Source organism: Trichomonas vaginalis, chromosome V (genome assembly GCF_026262505.1).
Source record: "Trichomonas vaginalis G3 chromosome V, whole genome shotgun sequence".
Taxonomy (NCBI): Eukaryota; Parabasalia; order Trichomonadida; family Trichomonadidae; genus Trichomonas; species Trichomonas vaginalis.
Window position 1 is genome coordinate 33423859 of NC_067207.1, and position 24308 is coordinate 33448166.

The window sequence follows — 24308 nt, forward strand, 5'->3', positions numbered from 1 at the left end:
TATACGTTAGTGGTTTTGTAAAGTGTCAGATTGACATATTTTCGGTAAGATGGCGCGCAGTGCCACCATACTGAAGATATGTATACTAACTTCAACATGCCATAGAAGATCACCTATCTGATTAGATTTCTCCAAATTTACAACCTTTTCATCCAGATTGATAATCTCCAGCGATAAATGACTCCATATTAAGAGATTATGCGTTTATTCCATTAGACACCTTTATATAACTATCCAGTCTCGACAACTCGTCGAATCAATAAAATCATCAAATCACTTTCCTGAGATTAATACAAAATATAAAGATATTTAGGTTCCTTGACCAATAACTAGCTTCGTTTGCGCGCGATGTAAATACGCTCATTTTTCAAAAGAAAGTGACGGACGAAAAAACAATGCGAAGTTATTCAATAATTAAAACTACAATTATGATTGCCATAATGAGGGACTTTATTATAGCCTATTTTTCATGAAAACAGATCGTTTTCATCGACTTCTCAAATGGCAATTAGACTTTTTTTCGTTTTAAGATGGCAAACCCAAATTTTAGCTAAAAGTGACAGGAAAAAAACGTTTAGTATTAAAAAAAAGACCGATGAGAGCTTCGTTCGAAATATAGAGGGAACTGAGAATGCGCAACCATTCTCAGGGAATATTGGATGCTATTCCCGTTCCCTCTGTATGGAAAATTGAGGTTTTCAAAGGGAGTTAAAATAATATCAAATTTATACTAATTTACTTCAAAATACAAAAGTATTTGACAGCTAAAATTAGTTATTTTAGCAAGCCTATCAATACCCTTTTACGATTATTGTTACTTTTTCGAAATAAAAGTAAAAACAAATTTATACTAATTTACTTCAAAATACAAAAGTATTTGACAGCTAAAATTAGTTACTTTAGCAAGCCTATCAATACCCTTTTACGATTATTGCTACTTTTTCGAAATAAAATAAATTTATTATCAAAAACCTTTTTTTTTCTTAGTAAAAATAAAAATGTTATTTTATATCAAGTTTTTATTCATAAATTTTTATAATGTTGTATAAATTTGAAGGTGGAAATCTGTAATAATTTTATCTTGAAAAGACTTGGCATTCTCAACAATGAATTGAGGGGTATTGCATCCAAATTCTGTAATTTGCGTGAGAATACTAAGCTTGATTTCCATTGGGAAGTTTGAACGCGGAAGTTTTGGAATCACATTCTGATTGCAGAAAATTGTTCCATTCTGGGAGACATGCAGAGGCAATGTCTCCCAGAATGAGACACTGCGACCGAAAAGAGTGCACAATACACTCTTGTCGGTCAAAGTTCCGCATTCAAGTTATGAATGCGGAACATTGTTCCATTCTGGGAGACATGCAGAGGCAATGTCTCCCAGAATGAGACCGTCATACCAACACCAATTTATTTTATTCTTTAAATTGTCATACCATTCAATTTTTTTTCAATCTTAATCCACTTTTTCGATTCTTCTTTAATTCATTTTATCTTTCTCATAGAATATCGATTCCATTTACAGACACAAAATCACTAATCAGGCTTTTTCAATACTCAAAATATCATATAAATCTTTGTTATTTTTTCTCTCAACGCTTATTTTATTAAATTTACATATTTTATCTCACATATCCCTCTTCACATATATTGAATCTCAACACTCATCTATTAAAACAATATATTTTCGCTTAATCTCATATTATTCATTAACAATCTTTCCTATTCTTATTTCTAGTTAACCTACCAATATATATATAGAATATATGCCCAATTACATATTCAGATACATTAAGCTCAAGAAATTCTTCTAATATTATTCTCCTATTCATTATAAAATCATATTTATTCTCACATCACAATTCTATCAGTTCTCCAATATCATATCATATTGGTAACATCACATATATCTCTTATAATATCACTTAAATATGTATTTTTTTATTAATTATATTTAATTAGTTCTACATTCTATTATTATAGAGGCTTGACAAACTCATCAATAGTTAAAATCAAAATCTATGCAGAACTTTGAATCTAATGAAAATTACATTTCGATATCTTTTTGCAAGCTTAATTTTTTGTATTATCTTAAAATACATTTAGTAATGTTATGTACGTATTGAATTCAAATTATAACGCAGTAATATGCAACTCATCTTGAGATTCACATTTCATTTTCACAATTATTGCATATATACATCAATAACATATTGTACTCATATAGCCACACGACTCTAAACTCAATGACATCAAATAATGCTTCTAATATTTAAAATAATTTTTGCATTTTTGATTCTCAGCTTAACTTCTATAAATGTCACCAAAACATTTCATTCCTACCAAGAAATATTATATTAGTAAATAAGCGTTTATTACCATTGTTACTCACATCATATTAATTCATTTTTGTAATTTTTTAAATAAATGACTGGAATCATAAACCCTATGTACCCATATCAACATGTTAAAATTTCAAAGTCTGAAACTTAGTATACATTGAGTTTCATGAAATCAGATAATCTCGTAGATTTCTTAAATATTATATATTGCTGGCCAATAATGATGCAGCATGATTCTCCATCATATCAGCATTCTAAACATATCTTTATTTTGTCAATTGGCATAAATTAAGAGTGCTTTTCAGGCGATAAATGGTATTTTAGAACCTGGGTAGGGGGTCATGAAAAAGTTGCAAAAGTCAAAAATTGAGGGTATCTAAAAATTCAAATTTTTAAGTTTTTGTTTTGAACACATTACCCAAATATACTCAATATAAGTATACTATTGGTATTAATATTGGCTCCTAAATATCAAGGTTTACACCTTTTTGCCCGGTTTACACCTTTTTCTCCTGACTATATATATATACATAGACAACATAACATGATACAATGATATAGTATAAATGTGAACTTTCAATTTGATTACGAAATTTTAAATAATCATAAATATCTTTATTTTTCATATTAAATTATTTATCCATGAGATATCTGATTTAATTTTGTTAATAATTTCTTATCAACACAATACCAAAATTTCAAATTCTTGTTTCAATTGCTCGAAATATGCTTGCATGGAAATTTGCATTAGAAGTGATAGATATTCTAGAAAATTTTATGATCAGTTCTTTTCATGATGATTTTTTAAATTGACAAAGCTTTGATAGATTCTCAAAAAATTTAATTGACAATTTTACTCTCTGTAGTTAATCAAATAATAGTTTCGATAAATTATGTTATCCTTATGAAGAATTTCATACACCGTAATTCATAAAGGAAATTTAGTAAATAGTCCGATATTAATAGCAATATAAATTAACAATAAAAAATATTGGAACCTTTTATAATTCTTTCTGAATTTTTCGATTTTTTGATAACTTTACATCTTGCCAATTATTGATTTCAAATAAATCTTCATTCTTTGATGTCCACTTACTTTCCACCTGCCGGATCTGATTACACATACACATCAAGGTTAACTTACGCTTCTGGTACGTATGAAATCAACAATAGCGATTTTTTAGGGATTAGCTCCTCAACCAATGGGGGAGCTATATCTCGTTCTTCATCGGCAAGAATTTCAATATTTATGTGTTATTTTGCTGGATGCACATCATCTAGAAATGGTGGTGCAATTTATTCATCTCTTGGATCAAATGGCCAAATCTCTGTTTCAAAAACAATCGGAACATCATGCGAAACAACATCTTCGACGAATTACTACGGCCAATTTATCTATTCCACTTTTTCATCTTCATCTTCAATTCAGTCATTCTCACAGTGCAGTATCTCTAAATGCTCCCAATCGGCAAGTTCGTCAAATAGAGCGCCAATGTACTTGAATCAAGGCACATTGACTTTAAATTCGATTAACCTTTCCGAAAATGCTGTTGCATATACCCATTCATTTTACTTATCGGGTACTGCAAGCTCTATTTCTTACGTTTTTGTAGCAGATGGATCAATAAGCTCTGCTACAGAAATGGAATTTAATAATTTCGACGGTACATTTTACGATACGATGTTCATTAATATAACTTCTGGTGGAAATAAGAAAATATCCCAGAAATTCTTCCAAACAACATCATCGACAGTCACTTTCAACAGAATTTCTTTTATCAACTGCAACCTTAATTCAGAAGTACTAGTTTCAAGCCAGAGATTCGACAGCAGTCAAATAACTTTCATAGATTACTATGCTCCTGGCATTAGAACTAATTCAATTTCAGTATCAAATTCTGTTTCACAAACTGAGTACATTACTGATTACTACGATGAAGAAGATCTCGGTAACGATAGAAAAATTCCTGTTCCAGATGAAACTCCTCATTATTCTCCGATTCAAACTCAATTTGCAACTTTCCAGGAGACTCCAAATGAAACACCATATATAACACCACTAAACACACCATGTGCAACATTCCAAGAGACTCAGTTAATGACTCTACGAGAAACTCCTTTTAATACTCCATTCAACACTTTTCAAGAAACAAATGAACCAATAATATCATCGCAAACACAAATTGAAACAACTCAGGAGACACAAACAGCTTTAGTTTCAACAGCAACTCAAATTTCTTCAAAATCAGTAGTTACTAGCTCAATTATCTCTAATTCTCCAACAAATACACAAAATATTAATGCGTATAACTCTAGTGTAACTCAGAATGATCAATCGAATGGTTCTGTCAATTCAATTTCGAAAGGTACTCTGATTGGAATATTCTCTAGTTGCGCAGGTGCATTAATTATAATAGCTATACTTGTTGCCTTTATTATTTTACGTAAAAAGAAGAATTCCTACACTGAATATAACAATTCTGATTTTGATTCGATAGATAATGATGACGAAAGCTTGAATTCGGTTGATATTCCTATTGCACCTGCTTACAACTATGATATTGCTACCACAACAGAAACATTCCAAACCAAAACAACAGATATTGATTGGAATACAAGAAATTCTGATGCAGACGATGATAATGATCTATTTAAGCCAGACTTCATGCTTAATGAAATGACCAAAGACCCATCTGATGATGACTTCTAAATTTTTTATATGTTCATTACTTGTTTTGTGTTAATAAAATTGCTTGCTATTCAATTTTACTTTATTTCACATCTCCAACTTGGCTCCTTTTTGTTAGAAGAGTTCGATATGAATTCAAATTGCTATTTTTTCACAACTGAGAGAATTTGTAGATTAATTACACATATAAGATTATATTATCGGTAAAATAAACATGTTCGGAGCAAATTTTTTCTTATTCAGGAATAATTCTCTCAATTTGAAACTATCACACGTGAATTATCGATCAAGAATGTGATTATCTATTGATTTGAGTATTTATTTTCGTGAGAAATAGTGTCAGAATTATTTCAAGTCACTTTTGGTGCCACTTTTGTTTCAAATCCAATATAAATCATGACTCAGCCATTATCATATAAAGTAGTTATTGTAGGAAATACGCAAGTAGGAAAGACATGTATTGTTGATAAACTAGTGACTGGAGCTATATCTGACGATGTAACTCCTACAATTGGCGCAAGCTTTTTAACTTTTACCATTAAAAAGCCAAAAGGTCCAATAAAGCTACATATTTGGGATACCGCAGGACAAGAAAAGTTTATGTCCATTACTTCAACTTACTATAGAAACGCTCATTTTGCTTTATTAGTTTTTGATCTTTCTGATCGTAATTCATTCAATAATTTAGGAAGATGGCTCGGAGATCTTAAAGGAAATGCTCCTCCAGAAGTCAAAATTATTCTTGTTGGCAATAAAAAGGATTTAGAAAATGAAAGAGCGATAACAAAAGAAGAAGCTGAAACATTTGTATCAGAAAACAACTTACTATACTACATGGAAGTTTCTGCATTGACAGGAGACAGAATTAGAGAATTATTCCAAGGTCTAGTGAATATCGACACCACAGATGCATTGGATGTGATCCAACATAAGAGGAGTGAAGAAGGTAGTTCATGCTGTTAGTTTTATAAAAATACATAAGAATTTTTAATTTTTATCGTACATGATTTGAAGAAATACAAAATAAAATCCTATCATTCGTATTAACTAATAGTTTTATTTTTAAATTTATCATATTTATTAGAATGCAATGAAGAGAGAGGGTCAAAGTTGCTATTTGTCACTTTTCCACAAGAATATAATGGGGAAAAAGTTATCATATAGTTGATCTCATTCAGTGAGGTGAGAGATGCATGTAGTGTAATGTGATAAACAGTGGGATTGCTGCTCTAAGTCCTAGGTTCGAGACACATTGGCTTCATTTTTCTCTTTTTTATTGACGTAAACTATTCAATTTTTGTGTTCTCCATTCAAATTTCAGAATTTTTTTTGCAGATTTCACGCTACATTCGAAGTTACCTTTTGTAACAACCACCACTGCCTACGAAAGACGAAAGTGTGTCACGATTTCACCCGGAAATCCGACGGTTGTTTAAGAGTATGCACTTTTGTCACCTACTCATGCAATGAATTGTTATAAATTTTATTAAAATTTTCATTGTTACTATACTTAGGATGATTATATCTTGTATATAAAGCTTTCGTATAGTAGTTTTGTATGAGTTATGAAGCAGTTTACTATGTTGACAGATCCTGTATATTGCGGTCAATTTAGTAAATACAAGGACATGTTGGATAAATCAGGAGAATGGATGTATACTAGCGAAGGAAAGATAGAATGGGTTAAAGTTTGCGAGAAAACAATGGATTTTCCGATAGAACCATTTTTAGATACCTATGCCATGGGAAAATGTACAGGACTAATTGCCTATTGGCGTAAAAAAGTTGCAGAAACTAAAATTCGACCGATTGTTAAAGTTTACGACCAAAATTCAAATTTAATTTCGACAATTTACGTAGATTACGAATGTTATAATATTGATTTACATGTGTTCATGAATGATAATGTCGGAGTTCTAGCAGACGATGGCACAGTTCTTATTTATTCCCATCAAAGTCAGATTAAAATGCAGAAACTCTTCAAATTCAGCTACGTATTAAGATGCGCTTTCCATGAAAATGGAGTTGTTGTATTTGCGAAAGATGGAAATATATACGAATGCGAAAATTTCGAAAAAACTCACGTTATTACACAACACGGTTTTACAGAGAGATTCAAACAACTTGAAATCGTTCCAGAACAATATTCATATACTAATGGCACGCTTTGCTTCGCTTTGGCTTATGAAGGCGAATTATATTTATATTCTTCCAAGGGAAGTTACAAGATTGACTTCGATAATCCGATCGAAACCTTTGCGATATCCACGAATTACAACTATATTTCCATTTTATTCCAAGACAAAACGATGATTGTTTATGATATCAAATTATCTCAAGAAATCTACAGAACGAATGTCGATTTCGACATCTTTGGAACATTTCTTTTCCTTAAATGGCTCGGAGAACTCGCTCCTGTCGCTGTATTTCAAGATGGACTTTTATTTTTGTCTTCTGATGGAACATCTCCATGTTATTCCTTCTCAGGAATGTGCTTAGCATACAGTGAACATGATAGTTTGTTCATCCAGACACAAACAGAGTCATATCGTTTAATTGAAGTACCAGAAAACGTTTCTAACGTTTTATCTACAATGGTTTCAAGTGATGGAGCCAAACTTTGCCAGATTTTTGATGAAAGAATGAAAAATCCTGTTTTATCAATGATGAATTCCGAAATTGACCGAGAAACAGCAAAAAACGAGTGTATTGATACAGCATTATTTCTTAATGACACGAAATCAAGGGTTTTCTTCTTAAATGCCGCAGAATTAACAGAAAATACCAAAAATTTAGAAAACAAAATTTTGAGAGCAAAAATTTTGTTAACTTTACAAAAAAATTGTTCAATGCCATTGACAAATTCACAGTTTGAACAACTGCCATTATCCTGTTTAAGTGAAAGATTATGTATAAGGCATCTACACATTGTTGCAGCGAAAATTTTTGAAAGATTAGATGAAAAAACAACGAATATCTCTGAAAGTTATTGTTGTTATGTTATTGACAACATTTTAGATGATGACAATTGTTTGGAAACTCTTATTAAAGATGATTTCGTATCTATTTCTTTTGCAGCATCTTATGCAATCAAAAAAGGAAGAATGAATTTGGCGAAAAACTTGACACAAAAGGAACAGAGTTATGAAAAGAAAAGTGTTTTATATTCATTGATAAATGATTGGAAAAACGCATTCGAGAATTGTGATTTGAGTTGCGATTCCAGTTCAATGATACAAGTTATTGCAAACGCAATAGGTTATCATGACAAGAATTTCGTGAATAATTGTATTGCAGAGAATGAAACAATTTGTTATTTTTGTATTAGAATGATATCAATAATTAGTTATCAAAGAATCAGAGCTATTTTAGAATTGAATTCTACAATGAATCAAAGTGAAAATTTGTTGAGATATTATATGTCTTTTTCACCTGATTTCGTCAACAAAAATGTTGAAAATCTTGCAAAAATAAAAGAATTACAAAAAGTTATTGGTGCTGATATTCATGATAATGATATTGTTGGTTTATCTTTCAATCAAACTATAAGGAAATTGGCGAAAAATTATTTGCCAGAAACTGCAATTTTATTTGCAAAAGAATCAAAGACGGAAAATAGGACATGGGAAAGAATATTTGTTGCAACATTAGTTGATGAAAAGATGTATGATAAAGTCAAGGAATTCGTTGTAACAAAAGATAGAAAATATCTTTGGGATTTAGTTGTGTTTTTGTATCTGAAAAATGGAGAGAAAAATGAAATTCATTACTTCATTTCGAAATGCGATAAAATGGACGCCAAAAGAGCTGCAAGACTGAAACAAATTGCGGAAGGAGAGAACTACGTGAAGACTATCAATGAAAATCCACCGGAATTTAGAGTATTTAAATCTAATTCTTGGTAATTTAAATTATTTCTTATTTTCTGTTTTTCTAAAATTGTAAAAAGTCTATGTTTATTGAATCATTATTTTATAAATACGACAGTTTTTAAGGTGCAATGTTACAAATATTTATATTTATATCGATTTGATCAAATAAAATTTATATTCAACATATATTTTGCACTTTTTGAGAGAAGCGAAAACAATTAAAAAATGTGTACATTGTTGCTTGTGAATTTTTAACTTATCGAGAAGCTTGAATAAAGTGTCTATAAACGGAATATAAATATTCAGTTCACCAATTAATTATAATATAGATTCTCACGGAATCTTTTGTAAATAAAGTAATGTGTACTTTTTACTCAGATTAATCATACTCATTTAAAACTGTATAGTTATTTACTTTCTGACAAAACAAAAATAAAACTTAAAATCGAGTTTAAATTAAAAATACATTTATTCTCTGAAAAGTTTTAAAAATGTGCTAAGTTTATATCAATATAAAAATAAATATCAATAAAATGTTAAAATTGGGAAAATATAGCTTATTGTATGTGCATACATAATCAAATGGAAAATAATTACCAAAAAAGAATAATCGTGAAATAGAAATGATATTATTATTAAGATTATCAGGCCTGGTTAAGTTGAACAAGAAATCAGTATAAGGTGCTGGATATAAACATGTGCAATTGATGATAAAATTAGAAGTATTTGTCGGATCTTTATAAAAAATTTGGTTTTGTCGTCTATCAATTAAAGTCCAATCAGTAGACTCAGTCTTACCAAATAAGTCCCATGATTTCATAAGACGATTATGCCTAACATAAATAGTATAAGATGTCAAATTAATATATGATTTTTTGAAGCTTATTGTGAGATTTGGTATATCTGGAACATCTTGCGTGATAAATCTTCCATAATAAGGTTCAGTAAAAATAACATCTGGTGATGTCCTCTCAAGAGCATAGAAATCTGCAATTGTGCTTGCACTCACTGAGATAATATTTGATCTAACAAGATTAGGTCGATGATAGTTTTCTCGCATATATTTGAATATATCGTTAAAATCTGTATAATTATTAGAATATATTGCAGTTGGATAAACAGGCATTAATAATTTATCTTACAAAACAATTTAATAAACTATGTTGTAGAATTAAATAGAATTTGTTGTAAATTTGAAAAATAAAATAAACACATATAAATTAAATTGTGTTTTAGTATTTGAAGAATATTCATAAATATTTCACACTAGTAATCACTGCTTTGAATTTAAAATTGTTCACATTGAGAAGTTGGTAAATATTGGCAGAGATCAATATCATCGATCAAAAAGTGACTAATTTATTTTGAATAAATTTGATCATAATTAAATTTTCTAAAATTACCAATTATTTGAAAGATATCACTTGCATAAATGAATTCATGATAAGAAAGTTTTCACGATCTAAAGGATTTATCTGTCATAAAACGACTTAATGGGAGAAATAAATTCAAATTATGAACTATTAAAGCAATTAATTATAAAAAAAAATCGGAAATGAATTATCAAAACAATTCAAATGAAAAAAATATTATTACATATTTTACATTAAAATAAAAACAGAAATGGATGAAAGAGGAACTTTGTTTGTAAGATAAAGGTTAGCTTTGCATGAGAAACCACTGCAGAATGATGTTGAACCAATAGAAAGACCACTGTTCCGAAGAATATCAACGAATGTTTTGTTCTTGTCGTTCTGGATAAGAACACCACAAACAAGAAGAGGGCAGTCTTTGAACGCATCTGTGTCAACAGAGGTGACACTGGATGGAATAGTGATTTGGCGAAGATTAGAACATCCTTGGAATGAGCTTCGACCAATATGAATCAGACTGAATTCTGGAAGAAGAACACTACGAAGATTGATGCAGCCCATGAATGCACTGTCTTCAACACTCGTGACACCTTCAAGAAGATAGAAGTATGATCGTTTAGATGCAGGTGGATAGATATGCATGCGGCGTTTGTCACTGCTGTAGATTGCACCACTCTCGCTGACAAAGTTTGTCGATGAGAATGATGAAACAGATGAGAAGCTAGTGCATCCTTCAAAACAGCCATAGCCAATACGAGAAAGAGAACGGCCGTTGTTGATTGTGATCGAACGGGGAGAAATGCAGTCTTTGAAGCATTGATCACCAAGACGAGTCACACTGTCCGGGATGATGACACTGGTGATAGATGTTCCACTCAAAGATGATGTTTCAATAGTGATAGTGTTATGTGGGATTTCAATACTTGAAAGACTTTTGCACCCACAGAATATGAATGATGGAAGAGTAGAATTACAAATAGTATTAAATTTAAATGAGACACGTGTCAAGCCACTGTTCATGAAACAGCCTGAGCCAATAGAAACAATATTAGATCCAAAATCAAATGATGTTAAACTTGTTAAGTCTTTGAAGCAGTTATTACCAAGAGAAATATGAGTATCACCATATATTGTGATTTGTGTGATAGAACTGCATCCTTCGAATGCATTGTCGCCAATATCAAGAGATGATGCAGAATACAATCTTACTCGTGATGAAACTGTTGTTGTAAATAATATTGATGGAATCTTCGTGCAATTTTGAAAACATCCTCCACCGATTATTGTCAATGTTTCTGGAAATGAAATTTGTGAATTAAGATTTGTGTTTTGGAATGCACGACTTTGAATTTATTTGATCTTATCTCCAAATTCAAATTTGTATAAGTTTATGCAGTTAATAAATGCATCTCTTTCAATGTATTCGAGATTACATTCTCCATCAAATGTGATACTTTTGAGAAATGTTTTGCCATTGAATGCATTTTGTTTGATTCGAATAACTGTGTTTTTAAGAACAATATCTGTCTGTTTTCCTAAAAATTGTGATATTGATTTGTTTTGATCTGCATAAAAAACATATTGTTTGTCTAAGTAAATGTTTGTACTATTTGAAAATGAAATAATAACATCATCATAACTTGGTAACGCATTTCCTCCTAAATATTTCAACGAACTTGGTAAAGTTATATTTTTAAGATTAATACACCCATCAAATGCATTATCGCCTATATAGGAAACAGAATCAGGAATGTGTATATATTTAATAGAAGCGCCTTTAAATGATGCACCTGTAATTGATGTTACACCATTAGGTATAGAAATATTCGTAAATAGAGACTGGCAAAATGCATATTGTTCAATAATAGTAACACTTTCAGGTATTATGATTGATTTTAAGCGTGAGAAACAAAAACAACCATTTCCAATTGTTGTAACTGTTGGTATAATTGTGTAGTTTTCACCACAATTTTGCGCACAAAACTATATTTTAGTTAAATTTTTGTTATACAATGCTTTTCCATCACTAAATAAATATGGATTATCTGGATCTACAATAATAGTTTCAAGTGTATACGACCATGAAAATGCCATACCATCAAAAAAATCAACATTCTCAGGAACTGTAAATGTTTTCATATTTGTGTAGAAAAAATTATTTCCAGTTATTGATTTAAGCTGCGAACCTTTTGTGAATGTAACTGTTCTCAAATATGGAGTTCTTCCCAATCCAAAGTTAATAATTGTGGTAACTGTAGATGGGATATTTATTGAAGATATTTTAGTCTGTGAAATCATAAATGATCCAATGGTTGTTAATCCTTCGGGAAGAATAATGGTTTCGAGTGAAGAACAATCTTGGAATGCAGAGTCTCCAATTGTCTTAAGTTTTGTGCATGGAGAGAGATTTACTGATCGAAGTTGTATGCAATTGTAAAATGAAAATTTGTTGATATTGGCAAGGTTTGGATTATCTTCAAATGAAAATGATTCAAGAATGTCATTGACGTGATTGAATGCATAATCACTACTAGATTCACCAAAAATGGTTTCACACTTTGATGATATAATGACATTTGTATATCTTTTTGAGACAGAAAACAGTGTGAGACCATCTGTACTATAATCATTATCATCTAACTTACTCATAATCTATTTCTAGAATAACATTCTGATGTGATGATGTATTATATATATTTCTGGGGCATTATTCATAAAAATTAATCTTTTATTTTAACTCGGGATTCTTTTGATTAAAATGTCACTTTTGTTGACGCCAAAATCAATAATTCAACAACTCTAGTAAACCCCGACCCTCCTCTTAATCATGAAACAAATATTATGCTGTTTAGATCATTTTAAAATGTGATGAAGGTAGATTCTCCACCTGTGCACGATTTAAGGTGATCTCTTTCATGTAAATTTGATTCACCAAAAAATATAGTATTGATTACAGATGTACCACATTGGCCAAAATATATATTTAATTTTGTAATAACATTGAGTTTGATTTAGAATACCTTCGGTATGGGCATCTCGACAAAGTGTTGAATTATGAATGTAGCCTCATTGAGCACCACTAACACGAAGTCCCTAACGTTCTGGGTCTAGTGTTGTGCTTTGAACACTTTCTATTTAATCAAATACTCTTCTTAAATTGAGAGATTAATCCGGATTAAATTTGAGTAGTTTAACATATTAAATGTAAGAGTGACAAATGATCCTATTTCAGAGTATGATTATCAAAGTCAAATATAGTGTAATTTTTAGTGTTTGTTTTTGCGCAAAGTAATATATCTGTCCATTCTTTTATCTTGAAGGCATGTTGAAATTTTTAGTACAGATGATAATTAAGGTTCCTGTCCTCCTTTCTCAATTTTAAAATTTCGATATATCCATCAATAAGAGTTTTCATAATTTATAATTAATAAGTATTGTAATATAAGCGCATATATAATATATTAAGTAAGATTAATGTACGATATTTTAAAACTCATAGAATTATTTGATAAATTGAAGTGTCTCTGGAAAATATATATCTGCTAATATGGCATTACTTCAACAGAGATAATTATCAAATTAACAAATTTATGCGTATGGTAATTTTCTTACCTATGCTCCGAGCAAGCGTAATGAATTTGGCTTCTCTATAACATATTTGATGAGTTTCATATTTTTAAAGTATTGAAATTAGTCCAGCATATCACAAAAATAATAAACGAGCATTTTTTGTTCAGAAAATTGAAATTGCGTTGTTTATAAGAATTGATGCACAAACTAACTGTAATATGGTATATTAAAAATAATTAAAACGTATTGATTTTGAGTTTAAAACCAAACAATCCATGAAGCATACTGTTATAAATTTATGAAAAAGACATGATTAACAAAATTAGCTGTTTATATTTATTCAATATTAATTTTGTTTGTTTTGAATTATCAATATAAGTAAATCATATTGCTTTTCATTCACGTTTTTTCTCTCAAAAAATTGAATTGCTATTCAACTGCTATTTTGAGATGACTATAAATAAGCCCGTAAAAAGTGTCTCAACCATTATTTTATGATTATATTTTCTATATTCGAATTGACAAATAAGAAATGACTGATATTCCTGCTACTTCATATATTGATGGTGGAAGAACTCTTTTCACTGTATCTATTAATGATCCTCAAGTTGTTATTTCATCAACCTGTGAAGTTTTATATGGAACAGATGAAAACAACTATTGTTTCAAACTTGTTCGAAATACACTTCAACAATTTTCATTTCATGAAAATCCAAATCTCAACAAAATAAGTGATTATTCATTTTATCTTTGTAAAAATTTGATAAAAGCTGATTTATCCAATTGTAATAAATTAACATACATCGGAAAATATGCCTTTGGCTCATGTACTTCTCTTTCATCGGTCAATCTACCAGAAGGACTCCAAAAAGTAATGAGTTATGCTTTTTATAATACAAAACTTTCTTCAGTTAATATTCCATCAACAGTTAATTTCATTGATGAATATGGTTTTTGTTACACGAGTTAGTTAGTATACAAGTCTTGGGTATGGTGGCACTGCGTTCCACCTTACCCAATACTTGTGAATTTGACACTTTACAAAACCGTTAACGTATATTTTACAACATGAACGCAAAAACTAACTTAACCTTAAATATTTACAAAGCCGCCAACAATTTCACCTCACTATCGTTCTCACTAACAACTTCACTAATGTTCTCATAAATTTTCCTCAATATCTTCATCATCAGTGTTAACCCTATTGTAGTCATACTTGAAGCCATAAACTTTCTCTAACTTCTTAACGTACAATTTACATAACTTACCTTCGTCATCGTATGGTTTAATGATATAACTATTTCTATCTTTATAAACAGTCAATGAAAAGTCAACTGGTCTCGGATGTATTTGAAAGAACATGTTATGCTCAGGAAGGAAGAATAAATGTTTAAATGTATGTTTGTTATATGTTTTGATTTGTATGAGTTGCTTTTGTTCTGTCATTACATCCAAATAAAATAAAAATAATTTTAAAAAATAAACTTAAAAATAAATGATATCACCACCCTCACACGTATGAAAACATAGCACAAAAATAAATTTAGGTGAAGTGGTGAGATCTAACCCGATTTCTAACCCGATTTCTAACCTCATTTCTACCCTGTTGAATTCATTGCTTTATAACTCTCTTCCTTGGTTTCTTTTTAGTTGCTTTCTTCACGTCTGTCTCCAACTTGACTGTCTTTCTTCTTCGTCCGTAATGATACCAGTTACTTCCACCAGTCAATGGGTCAAATGGTCTTTCGTAAGGGTTTCCATACATTCCATAGGGACCATACGGAAGAACTACTGGTGGAGAAGAAACATTTTCTTTAGTTCCATCGAATCTATTTAAATGCATTGTTTCACCTTTCATCTGGTCATTAAAGTCTTTTGCGTGTTTTGCAAACTCATCGTCCTTTCCTAAAGCATTTTCTGACTCAGTCGCAACCAAATTGGATGCTTTATTTATGAGCCCCATTTTATTTAATCTTAACTTCTTTGCAACCCAGCCTCCAATCTTTCCTTTATTTGCATCTAATGTCTTTGAAACCCTTCCTCCACTCATTTTATTTACTGCGTCATATGCTCCAAGTGCTTTTGCTCCAAATGCTAATGCTTTTGTTCCCATTGCGCCTAAAGCTGCCCAAGCTACCATTTACCCCATATTAAAATCATCTCTCTTCAATATTATCTCATAAAAGTTCTCGTTACTGGAGAAAGTCAATGAAACATAAACATTCTCACGGGCTTCACCCTCACCGCTTTGCGGTCTATCTAACTTCTTTCTTATATCATCTATTCGCTTCAAAATGTCTGAACAATTGCTAACATCTTCTACAACAGTTATTTCATCATGAACGACCTTTAAGAACAAGCTCATTTAATATGCAATTAAAATCATCTCAATAATGAGTCCATCCTTTCCATCTTTAGGTAGCACAACATCTTTCATTGAAGAAGGTTCGACAAGTCTTATGTTAAACTTACTGACAAAGTTTGTTATACTATAATGCTTCGGCGGTGAATACATATAGTTTGAAAGACATAATATAGATTCTTCAGCAAATTCACTTATACTGGATTTTATAACAATGTTCTCACGAGACCAAACGCCACCAATTGACAATCTTGTAAGCAATCCTGCTGAGCCTTCAACTGTAAACGTCGATGGTAACATTCCACGAAGGTCATCTATTGACATCGTTGAGTCACTGTATTTAAATATTTTCTTAAAGCAATCGTCATTATCTAACCATGCAATAGCTTTGAAGTTTTCATTCGAATATACATCTGCATCATTAAATGTAAAACCTGACTTCTTTGCAGAGACGACTTTAAAATCTATTGAGTTTGTTTCAAAATTATATGCTATGGTAACTTCTGAAGGTAATGGATGTCCTTCCGCAGTCAGTTGTTCTCTCACTACCGTTTGAAGCTTTGTATTAAAAACTTTCATGTCATCTCCTGTATCTAAGTTCACATACATAGCAACAGGAAAACTATCTTGCTTCTTTGTTTCATCATTATATCTCAAAACATTAAAGTTCTTCAATAATATTGTCCTTCCTGCTGGAATACTTCTAACTTGTCTTATTTCAATAGCTTTCTCACCTCCTACATACTCTACCCAGTGTCTTGGATATTCATAAGTATACTGACTTTCTTGAATTTTGGTTGGTTTCATCATAACGTGTTCATAGTATATCTTTATACTCTTGTCAGTTAGACTCGGTGCTATGTTCTGAATATTTCTGACTTGCATTTTTAATGGAGATAAAATGAAGCATTTAATACATGACGTAGATGAAGACATGAATGAAACTACAGACAAACTTAACTCTTCTCTTATTCTTCCTTTCAGCAAAGATTATGAATTCTGTTCAAATGGTGTGTATTTCTATTGTGGAAAGATGGGTTCAGGTAAGACATTTAACCTCATTCGTCATATACTCATAACAGAGCGTTTAGGAAACGACTCTTACTATGACCAAATCATTATATCAGCAACTTCAGACTCTATGGATTCAACAGCGAAAACATTCATGAGTAAAGTTCAAGCATCTGTCGTTAAAGTTCCAGATAGCGAACTCATTGAATTTCTTCAACGTTACATTCGACGTAAGAGAAAATATTATGCTATTGTAGAGTTCATACAGTCAGGAATGCAAAAGACTTCAGAAGAGATGGAAAGAATTATTGACAAACACCACTTACGTCAGTACTCAGGAGTTTACGATATGAAACGACTGACAAACTACATTCTATCAAAACTTTCAAAATACCCCTTCAAAAAGTATCCTTCAAACACTCTGCTCGTTTGTGACGACTTCGCCGGAAAAGGTTTAGTGTCAAAGCCTGACTCACCATTAGCTAACATCATAATTAAAGTCAGACATTACCATTTAACTGTAGCAATACTTATGCAAACATGGCGTTTCCTTGCTTTAAACATAAAACGTCTCATAACTGACTTCGTTATCTTTCAAGGTTTCTCACGCTATGACATTGAACTCATTTGGAAACAGTCAGGTATAACATTACCTTTTGAAGAAATTTGGGAAGCATATAAGTCTCTCATCTCTCCTCGTTCATACCTTGAGATTCATATCATGACTAATACCATTAAAGTCAAAAATATTCCATGGGAACGACCAACATTGTTTTAAAGTTTAACCTTCAATTGACTGATGGTAAACAAATTCCATGCATCTCTGTCGCCATTTCTGTTAATATTTTTGCTGTCATTCATATCATCCACTTCCCCATCCGTTAGCTTTTGAGGATATGCGTTAGAATAGCTGTTCTTAAATGAAGGCTTTTCACCTTTGAGAGCATAAACTCTATAACTTTCTGCATACTTTATGTTTGAACCTCCTGAGCCATCGTTGACATAAATTTTTATAGGCTTCCACCCTTTGTTCATGTTCCTGCTTCTTCCCTTAGCTCTTTTGTTCAGTAGTTCTACATCTTTATACACAGCACCTGTCTCAGTGAATTCAACAATATTTTCATTCGTTAGCTTTACATTCAAACCCTTGTCGAGTATATTGTTCATTTCATACATATAAAAGGTTTTTATTCTATATGAAATGAGAAGCAAATCCATCTTAGCTGGTGCCGTTAATGTTCCAATTGAACCAACATCAAATGTTGACTCACGAACGACAAACAATATTGTCATAAAGAACTATAGTTCGGAGTGTTTGAAAGAAAAAGAACCAGAACTTAAGTCGGTGAATTTAAACTCAGCTTCAAACGCTAACGCTACATCAGATGTTAAGTTAGAGTATCCACCACTGGACCAAGTTCTTTCAAGAGAAGCCAACGACAACCCTTACACAAATGTTCAAACAAATCCTTCAGATAACGTAGACCATTACCTTCTTCAGTTATACCAAACAATTTTACTCAAAGACGATAAGAAGCTTTTGACAAATCTTATAAGTAAGAACCAAATAATTCTAACAAAGGAGGACCTTGAAAATATTATATCACGAATAACAGGAAAGCAATGTGTCATTGACTATCTCGACCCTGAAATCGAATGCTGTGGTCAAACTCCAATATTCATGAAAATAGGTAACATCCGCATCATTGAAACACCAGGTACTCCAGGAGTTGAGTTTAAGTATAAATATTCGAACGAGTATACAAAACTATCTACTATAAGCTTTGTTTGAAATATGTTTTAGTAAATTAAAGCAATTTGTAATATCTATCCAAAACTTCTTCAACAGTATCGAACTCATCTTCATAATGCAAACCTAATCTTATTGACTTGGTGCAGTTTTCACTAACACAATATTTTTCTGTTCTCTTGACTGACATAACTAACTCATTTGTTTCATCAAACAGCAACAACCAAAGTTCATACCCTAATACATAACATTCATACTTTATATTTTTAGCTCTGAGTTCTCTTGTAAGCTGTTGCATTTAATATTTTCTAAAAAGTCAACTTCAACAGTCATTCGCACTGGTGCCTTCAGTTCTACAGGCTCGCCCTGAAAGTCAACTAGTCTGAATTGCATATCTTTCAAATTGTGAGGGCTAATGCGAACCCATTTACCTAAATGAGTTACTATGACAGGAACGTTTGGAATGAACATTGAATTTACTTCATAACAGAAAGACTTATATTCTACTGAACCTTTACTATTAACTCCTGAAATACCCGTGACATTAGCTATTTTTGACTCAACGTACAAACAATTACCATAACATACGTATGGAACAGATTTCATCTCAATCGTTTTGTCAACACTTTTCAAAGGAAATGTCATATGGTATGCTCCTAAAAGAAGTTGAACTCTATGACTCATTCGTGTTATCTTGAACTCTTTCTTGCTACTGAACTTCAATGTTCCCTCAGAAGAGAGTTCGACATCTATGTTGTCAATAGTTTCTTCATTTATGAGAGTATCTATGACTCCAGCAATTTTATCTATTCTATACTCTGCTCTGTTAGGAAATGTTATAAAACTTCTTTTGTCATCTATTTCAATCTCTATGAAATCTGTTTCATCTGTTATGACAAAAGTTGCGATAGTATTGAAGTCAACAACTCTGAAAGCAAGCGCTTCATTCTGAAGACCTAAGTTTGTTTGTAGTTTTACTGTCCCGTATTCGTTTGGGTCTGTACTTTGCAAATAGAACAACATTTTATTCTCATTAAAATATGACTATTGCTGCATATGCGTATGAAACAAATGAAGCAAGAAGAGCACATGAACTAGTAAACGAAAACTCAACTTTAACCATTGAAGGCAATGATTTAGTCATTGACGATGGAAAAACTAAAAAAGTCATTGATTTCGATACTTTTAACACTTATGACCCATTCATTACAACAAGCAAGGTTCCCATCATAAATGATGGAACGGTGCAATATATAAATTCAACAGTAGATGCCTCATTAGTGAAAGTATTAAATGTTCTCATTGAATTGTTAAAGAGCTTTCGATTTGACGACAACATTAAATGCCTAAAGAATTTAGTCATGAATGAGAAACAAATTCTCGGCGTTGCTGGTAGCAGTAATGATGTACACCTTATGACATTAGAATATTATAACGAACATAAAGATGAACTGAAAGGAGAGAAGGGTGACACTGGACCTCAAGGACCACAAGGAATACAAGGAATGCAAGGAATTCAAGGACCTCAAGGCGAAAACGGTTTGGATGGAAAGAATGGAAAGGATGGAAAGAATGGAAAGGATGGAAAAACTGCTAAATCATGGATATGGGACCTTATAAATACTGGTTTAACAGCTGCTTCATATGGAGTTCTTCAATACCAAATCGGAAAGATATGGGCAGTACTTGGTGAAGAAGTTTTAGATGACGTTAAAAATGCTTTGAACTTCATTTCAAATGGTTCGGATACTATTAAAACTTTATCTGGTTGGATGCAAGAAACAAGGAGTCAAATAGATACTGTAAGACGTATAGCAAACAATGCACGTACGGGATTGGATACTTTACGAGAAGCACAAAATACACTAAAGGAAGCAAATGATATTCTTGGCTCAGTATCAGACATGCATGAAGATTGGCTTAAAGGTATTGACAAATCTTTAAAAAATCACAGTCAGTCTATTACTGACTACAAGAAAAGTATAGATTTTTTACATAGTGCTATGGACGTACATGATGGAAGCATAAGGAACTTACTTAATGCTAACAATAACTTACCAGGAACTATTAAAGCATTTATAAAGTCCTTTGTAAAGCCTGGTGCTCTAACATTTAGGTCTTTGAGAGCAAGAGCATTGAAGTCAAGAGATGCAGAAACTCCAACAGAACCTACAGAAGGAACTGAAACAACAGAAACTCCAGAAGAACCACCAAAACCAACAGCTAATGAAATATTGTTCGAATATTTTCCAAGGTACTCTGTTCTCATTGCATACATTCAAGAAATACTTAAGAAAGCAGACTTGACTTTAGGAGATGATGAAAGTTCTGTATATCTTTCGTTCCAGTTTCAAATAGCAGAACTTTTGAGACAGATATGCTTAATGTATGACAACATCTCTGATTTCACAAGATATGATGACGACCATGACCCCGAACACGGTGAAGAAGAAGTTTTACAAACATCCATTAAGACAGGAAAGGTTTTAACTCAAAGTCTCATTATTGACACCAAAGATGGCGAAGTGGACGTTCTTCAAGAGCTGAAGAAAAATACTTCTTCGGGAGGTGGTGGTAGGCATGAACTTGAAATAAATGAGATAGAAGAGAAATTAGCCGAAAAAGCAGATAAAGAACATAAACACAATATCTCCGATATAAATGAACTTCAAGCTACATTAAATAGTAAAGCGGACAAAAATGAACTTGACGCAATGAACAAAGTTTTGAAATCTCATAAACACAATATCTCCGATATAAATGAACTTCAAGCTACATTAAATAGTAAAGCGGACAAGAACCATGTTCATTATATAAGTTCAGACGAACAGATTATAACGGACTATCATGGATATTTAACACAGGATGAAGAAGTGAAGACGAAAAATGTTAATGAAAGAAGATATAAATTCATTCGTGCTAAAGGTTATGACATACACTGTACTGTACAGTATGACACAGGTATAGCACCACAAACATTTGGTTATAACGCTGAAATTTATGCTTCATACTTCTTTGTTAACGGTGTATTAGTTGAACCAAGATTTATGTTAAGAGTTAAGGCAAAAATAACTTTTGAAGATGCTATTAAAAGTAAAGCTGACAAAATGAACTTGACGCAACGAACAAAGTTTTGAAATCTCATAAACACAATATCTCCGATATAAATGAACTTCAAACTTCTTTAGACAGTAAAGCAGACAAAAACCATACACATGAATCCTTCACTACTGTTAGAGCTGATGACATAATATGAACTTTGACCTTGGTTCAAGTGCACCTTTAGAGAATCCAAGTACAAGCGTAAAAGATACACTAAACATTTAGATAACAGTTGCAGGAATATTGAAGGTCATGCCAGAAACTTTGAAGCACATGAACTACCAGCAATGTTAGATAAGAAAGCAGACAAAACTTATGTGGATGCAGAACTAACAAAGAAATTTTCGAAACCAGATACAATGACATTTACAACAGAAATTATAAATGGTGAACCAGCAACTCCATTTGAATTTGTTAGAGGTCTTCAACCAGATACTTTTGAATTTTTCTTGGATAATTCTATTGAACTAACATTACATTATAAAAGTGGAACAAATGCAACATTTCATCCGGGAGATACATTCCAAATGGTATTTAATGACATAAGTTCTTTAGAATATGTTTATAGAGTTATGAGCATATATGATTTAATATATCCTATAGGAGCTGTTTATACGTCTATGAATCCAATAAATCCAAACACTTTATTTGGTGGTAGATGGTATGAAATAGTTGACAGTTTTCCATTCTACACTAATACGCAGTCAATGAAGATGGGAGGTTCAAAGAAAATAGGTATTGAAAACCTTCCTTCACATATGCATAGGTTCAGTGGAAGAACATCTGTGGAAGGAAACCATTCACATTCAATAACAAAAAGAGGTTATATAAATCTTGCAGCGGGTTCGAATAGACAGGGAATGAACAGATATGATATCTCAGATGACCCCAAAGATGTTAGCACAGGTATTTTCTGTGGAACTGCAGGAAATCATACACATGTTGTAGCTGGTATTACAGACCCAGCAGGTAATGGAAAAGATTATATGCCTCCTTATATAACAATGCACGCTTGGATACGAGTTGGTTAAACTCTTTAACTTTACATAAATGAGCTTGAAAGAAGTATTCGAACAACATCCATGGAGGTCTTTAAGAAATTCAATGAAGCTGCAAAGAGTTCGGGATTTACTAACAGAGCTGAAGTGAAAAGGTTCTTTAACAAAATGTTGTACATCAAACAAAAATAAATCCCTTACGACTACTTTTTACCAATTTACTCCAACACTCCTGACGCATACCAATTTGACACTCTCATTCAAAGCAGAAAAGGAGGACATAAACCATTCCTCATCTTCATAAATGTTAACACTCGTAAAGCATATGCATATCCAATGAAAAATAAAGGAACTCGTGAAGTGTTAAGAGTTTTACAAAAGTTTGTAGCAGAACATAACCCAAGTACTTTAACATCAGACCAGACAGCATACCTCAGCAACGAAATCACAGATTTTCATTAAGCATAACATAACTCACTACACTACTGAAGACCATAACCATAACATACTCGGCATCATAAACCGCTTCATAAGGACTCTCAGAGATTTAAATCAAGAGCGAGACTTTACCGAAGAAACAATGAAACATTTTCTCGAAGTATATAATTCCTCAACACATTCTACAACAGGACATACACCAAATTCAATGACACAACAACAAGAAGAAAAGTATATACAAAAGAAACGAAGCCAAACACAAAATATCAGAAATTCAACACAATTTACCCTCATTCCTGGTACAAAAGTTCGTGTAGTTCTTGACGACAAACCGTTGACAAAGAAACGTTTAAGGTTAAGTCGAAATTATTATATCGTAGACTCTACGCAAGGTAATGGATATCTTATAAAAGCTGCTGACGACTCCATAGCATTTTACCCTCGTCATAAATTAGTCGAAAGTAGTAATGGCAAACTTGCTGAAACCATTGACGAAGCAAAGCGAGGAGTGGTTATTGAAATACTTGGCTATAACATAAACGATGACACTTATAAAGTAAGATATGAAGGAGGCGTTGAAGATGTTATAGTATACCATCTAAGAACTTGAGAGAGTCGAAGCCAACACATCTGGGACCATTAGAGCGGGAGTACTGGAAAGACAAAAATATGCCAGAAAGAATAAGAAAATTCTTCTAAACTTTTTCATTAGATGTAAATCAGACATGAATGAGAACAGTCATGATATCATTAATGGTACCATTTATTTTAACATAAAGACGCAAAGCGGCGGGACATAGC

General features: G+C 31.9%; 9 protein-coding genes and 3 pseudogenes across 12 annotated transcripts, besides 4 other annotated features; 7 read left to right on the top strand and 5 right to left on the bottom strand.

The window, feature by feature from the left end:
* Positions 1-91: part of a mobile genetic element that runs on past the window's edge.
* A 441-nt stretch (positions 92-532) lies between these two features.
* Positions 533-1176: a mobile genetic element.
* A 2176-nt stretch (positions 1177-3352) lies between these two features.
* On the top strand, positions 3353-5097 carry TVAGG3_0449810 (bifunctional inhibitor/lipid-transfer protein/seed storage 2s albumin superfamily protein family; the record flags this gene model as incomplete). The annotated part of the gene is made up of 1 exon (XM_001315581.1): positions 3427-5052. One exon carries the CDS (start codon positions 3427-3429, stop codon positions 5050-5052), a length of 1626 nt encoding a protein of 541 aa, XP_001315616.1.
* Positions 5098-5389: 292 nt separating this feature from the next.
* Positions 5390-6072, top strand: TVAGG3_0449820 (regulation of endocytosis; the record flags this gene model as incomplete). Its single annotated transcript, XM_001315580.1, has 1 exon — positions 5428-5994. One exon carries the CDS (start codon positions 5428-5430, stop codon positions 5992-5994), a length of 567 nt encoding a protein of 188 aa, XP_001315615.1.
* A 390-nt stretch (positions 6073-6462) lies between these two features.
* Positions 6463-6492: a mobile genetic element.
* A 104-nt stretch (positions 6493-6596) lies between these two features.
* On the top strand, positions 6597-8936 carry TVAGG3_0449840 (vacuolar protein sorting VPSs16 family; the record flags this gene model as incomplete). Its single annotated transcript, XM_001315579.1, has 1 exon — positions 6597-8936. The coding sequence occupies one exon, from the start codon at positions 6597-6599 to the stop codon at positions 8934-8936; it is 2340 nt and encodes a 779-aa protein (XP_001315614.1).
* A 1568-nt stretch (positions 8937-10504) lies between these two features.
* On the bottom strand, positions 10505-11296 carry TVAGG3_0449850 (regulation of response to stimulus; the record flags this gene model as incomplete). The annotated part of the gene is made up of 1 exon (XM_001315578.1): positions 10505-11296. One exon carries the CDS (start codon positions 11294-11296, stop codon positions 10505-10507), a length of 792 nt encoding a protein of 263 aa, XP_001315613.1.
* Positions 11297-12259: 963 nt separating this feature from the next.
* TVAGG3_0449860 (regulation of response to stimulus) lies at positions 12260-12925 on the bottom strand (the record flags this gene model as incomplete). Its single annotated transcript, XM_001315577.1, has 1 exon — positions 12260-12925. One exon carries the CDS (start codon positions 12923-12925, stop codon positions 12260-12262), a length of 666 nt encoding a protein of 221 aa, XP_001315612.1.
* A 1889-nt stretch (positions 12926-14814) lies between these two features.
* Positions 14815-24308: part of a mobile genetic element that runs on past the window's edge.
* On the bottom strand, positions 15459-15704 carry TVAGG3_0449880 (protein of unknown function, DUF4107 family; the record flags this gene model as incomplete). Its single annotated transcript, XM_051234578.1, has 1 exon — positions 15459-15704. One exon carries the CDS (start codon positions 15702-15704, stop codon positions 15459-15461), a length of 246 nt encoding a protein of 81 aa, XP_051104308.1.
* Positions 16212-17093, bottom strand: TVAGG3_0449890 (uncharacterized protein; the record flags this gene model as incomplete). Its single annotated transcript, XM_001315574.1, has 1 exon — positions 16212-17093. One exon carries the CDS (start codon positions 17091-17093, stop codon positions 16212-16214), a length of 882 nt encoding a protein of 293 aa, XP_001315609.1.
* On the top strand, positions 17143-17997 carry TVAGG3_0449900 (protein of unknown function, DUF4106 family; the record flags this gene model as incomplete). Its single annotated transcript, XM_051234579.1, has 1 exon — positions 17143-17997. The coding sequence occupies one exon, from the start codon at positions 17143-17145 to the stop codon at positions 17995-17997; it is 855 nt and encodes a 284-aa protein (XP_051104309.1).
* Positions 18421-19031, top strand: TVAGG3_0449910 (annotated as a pseudogene). Its single transcript has one exon. A coding segment is annotated over exon 1 (611 nt).
* Positions 19228-19992, bottom strand: TVAGG3_0449920 (uncharacterized protein; the record flags this gene model as incomplete). The annotated part of the gene is made up of 1 exon (XM_051234580.1): positions 19228-19992. One exon carries the CDS (start codon positions 19990-19992, stop codon positions 19228-19230), a length of 765 nt encoding a protein of 254 aa, XP_051104310.1.
* TVAGG3_0449930 lies at positions 20010-23102 on the top strand (annotated as a pseudogene). The gene has a single exon. A coding segment is annotated over exon 1 (3093 nt).
* TVAGG3_0449940 lies at positions 23122-24206 on the top strand (annotated as a pseudogene). Its single transcript has one exon. A coding segment is annotated over exon 1 (1085 nt).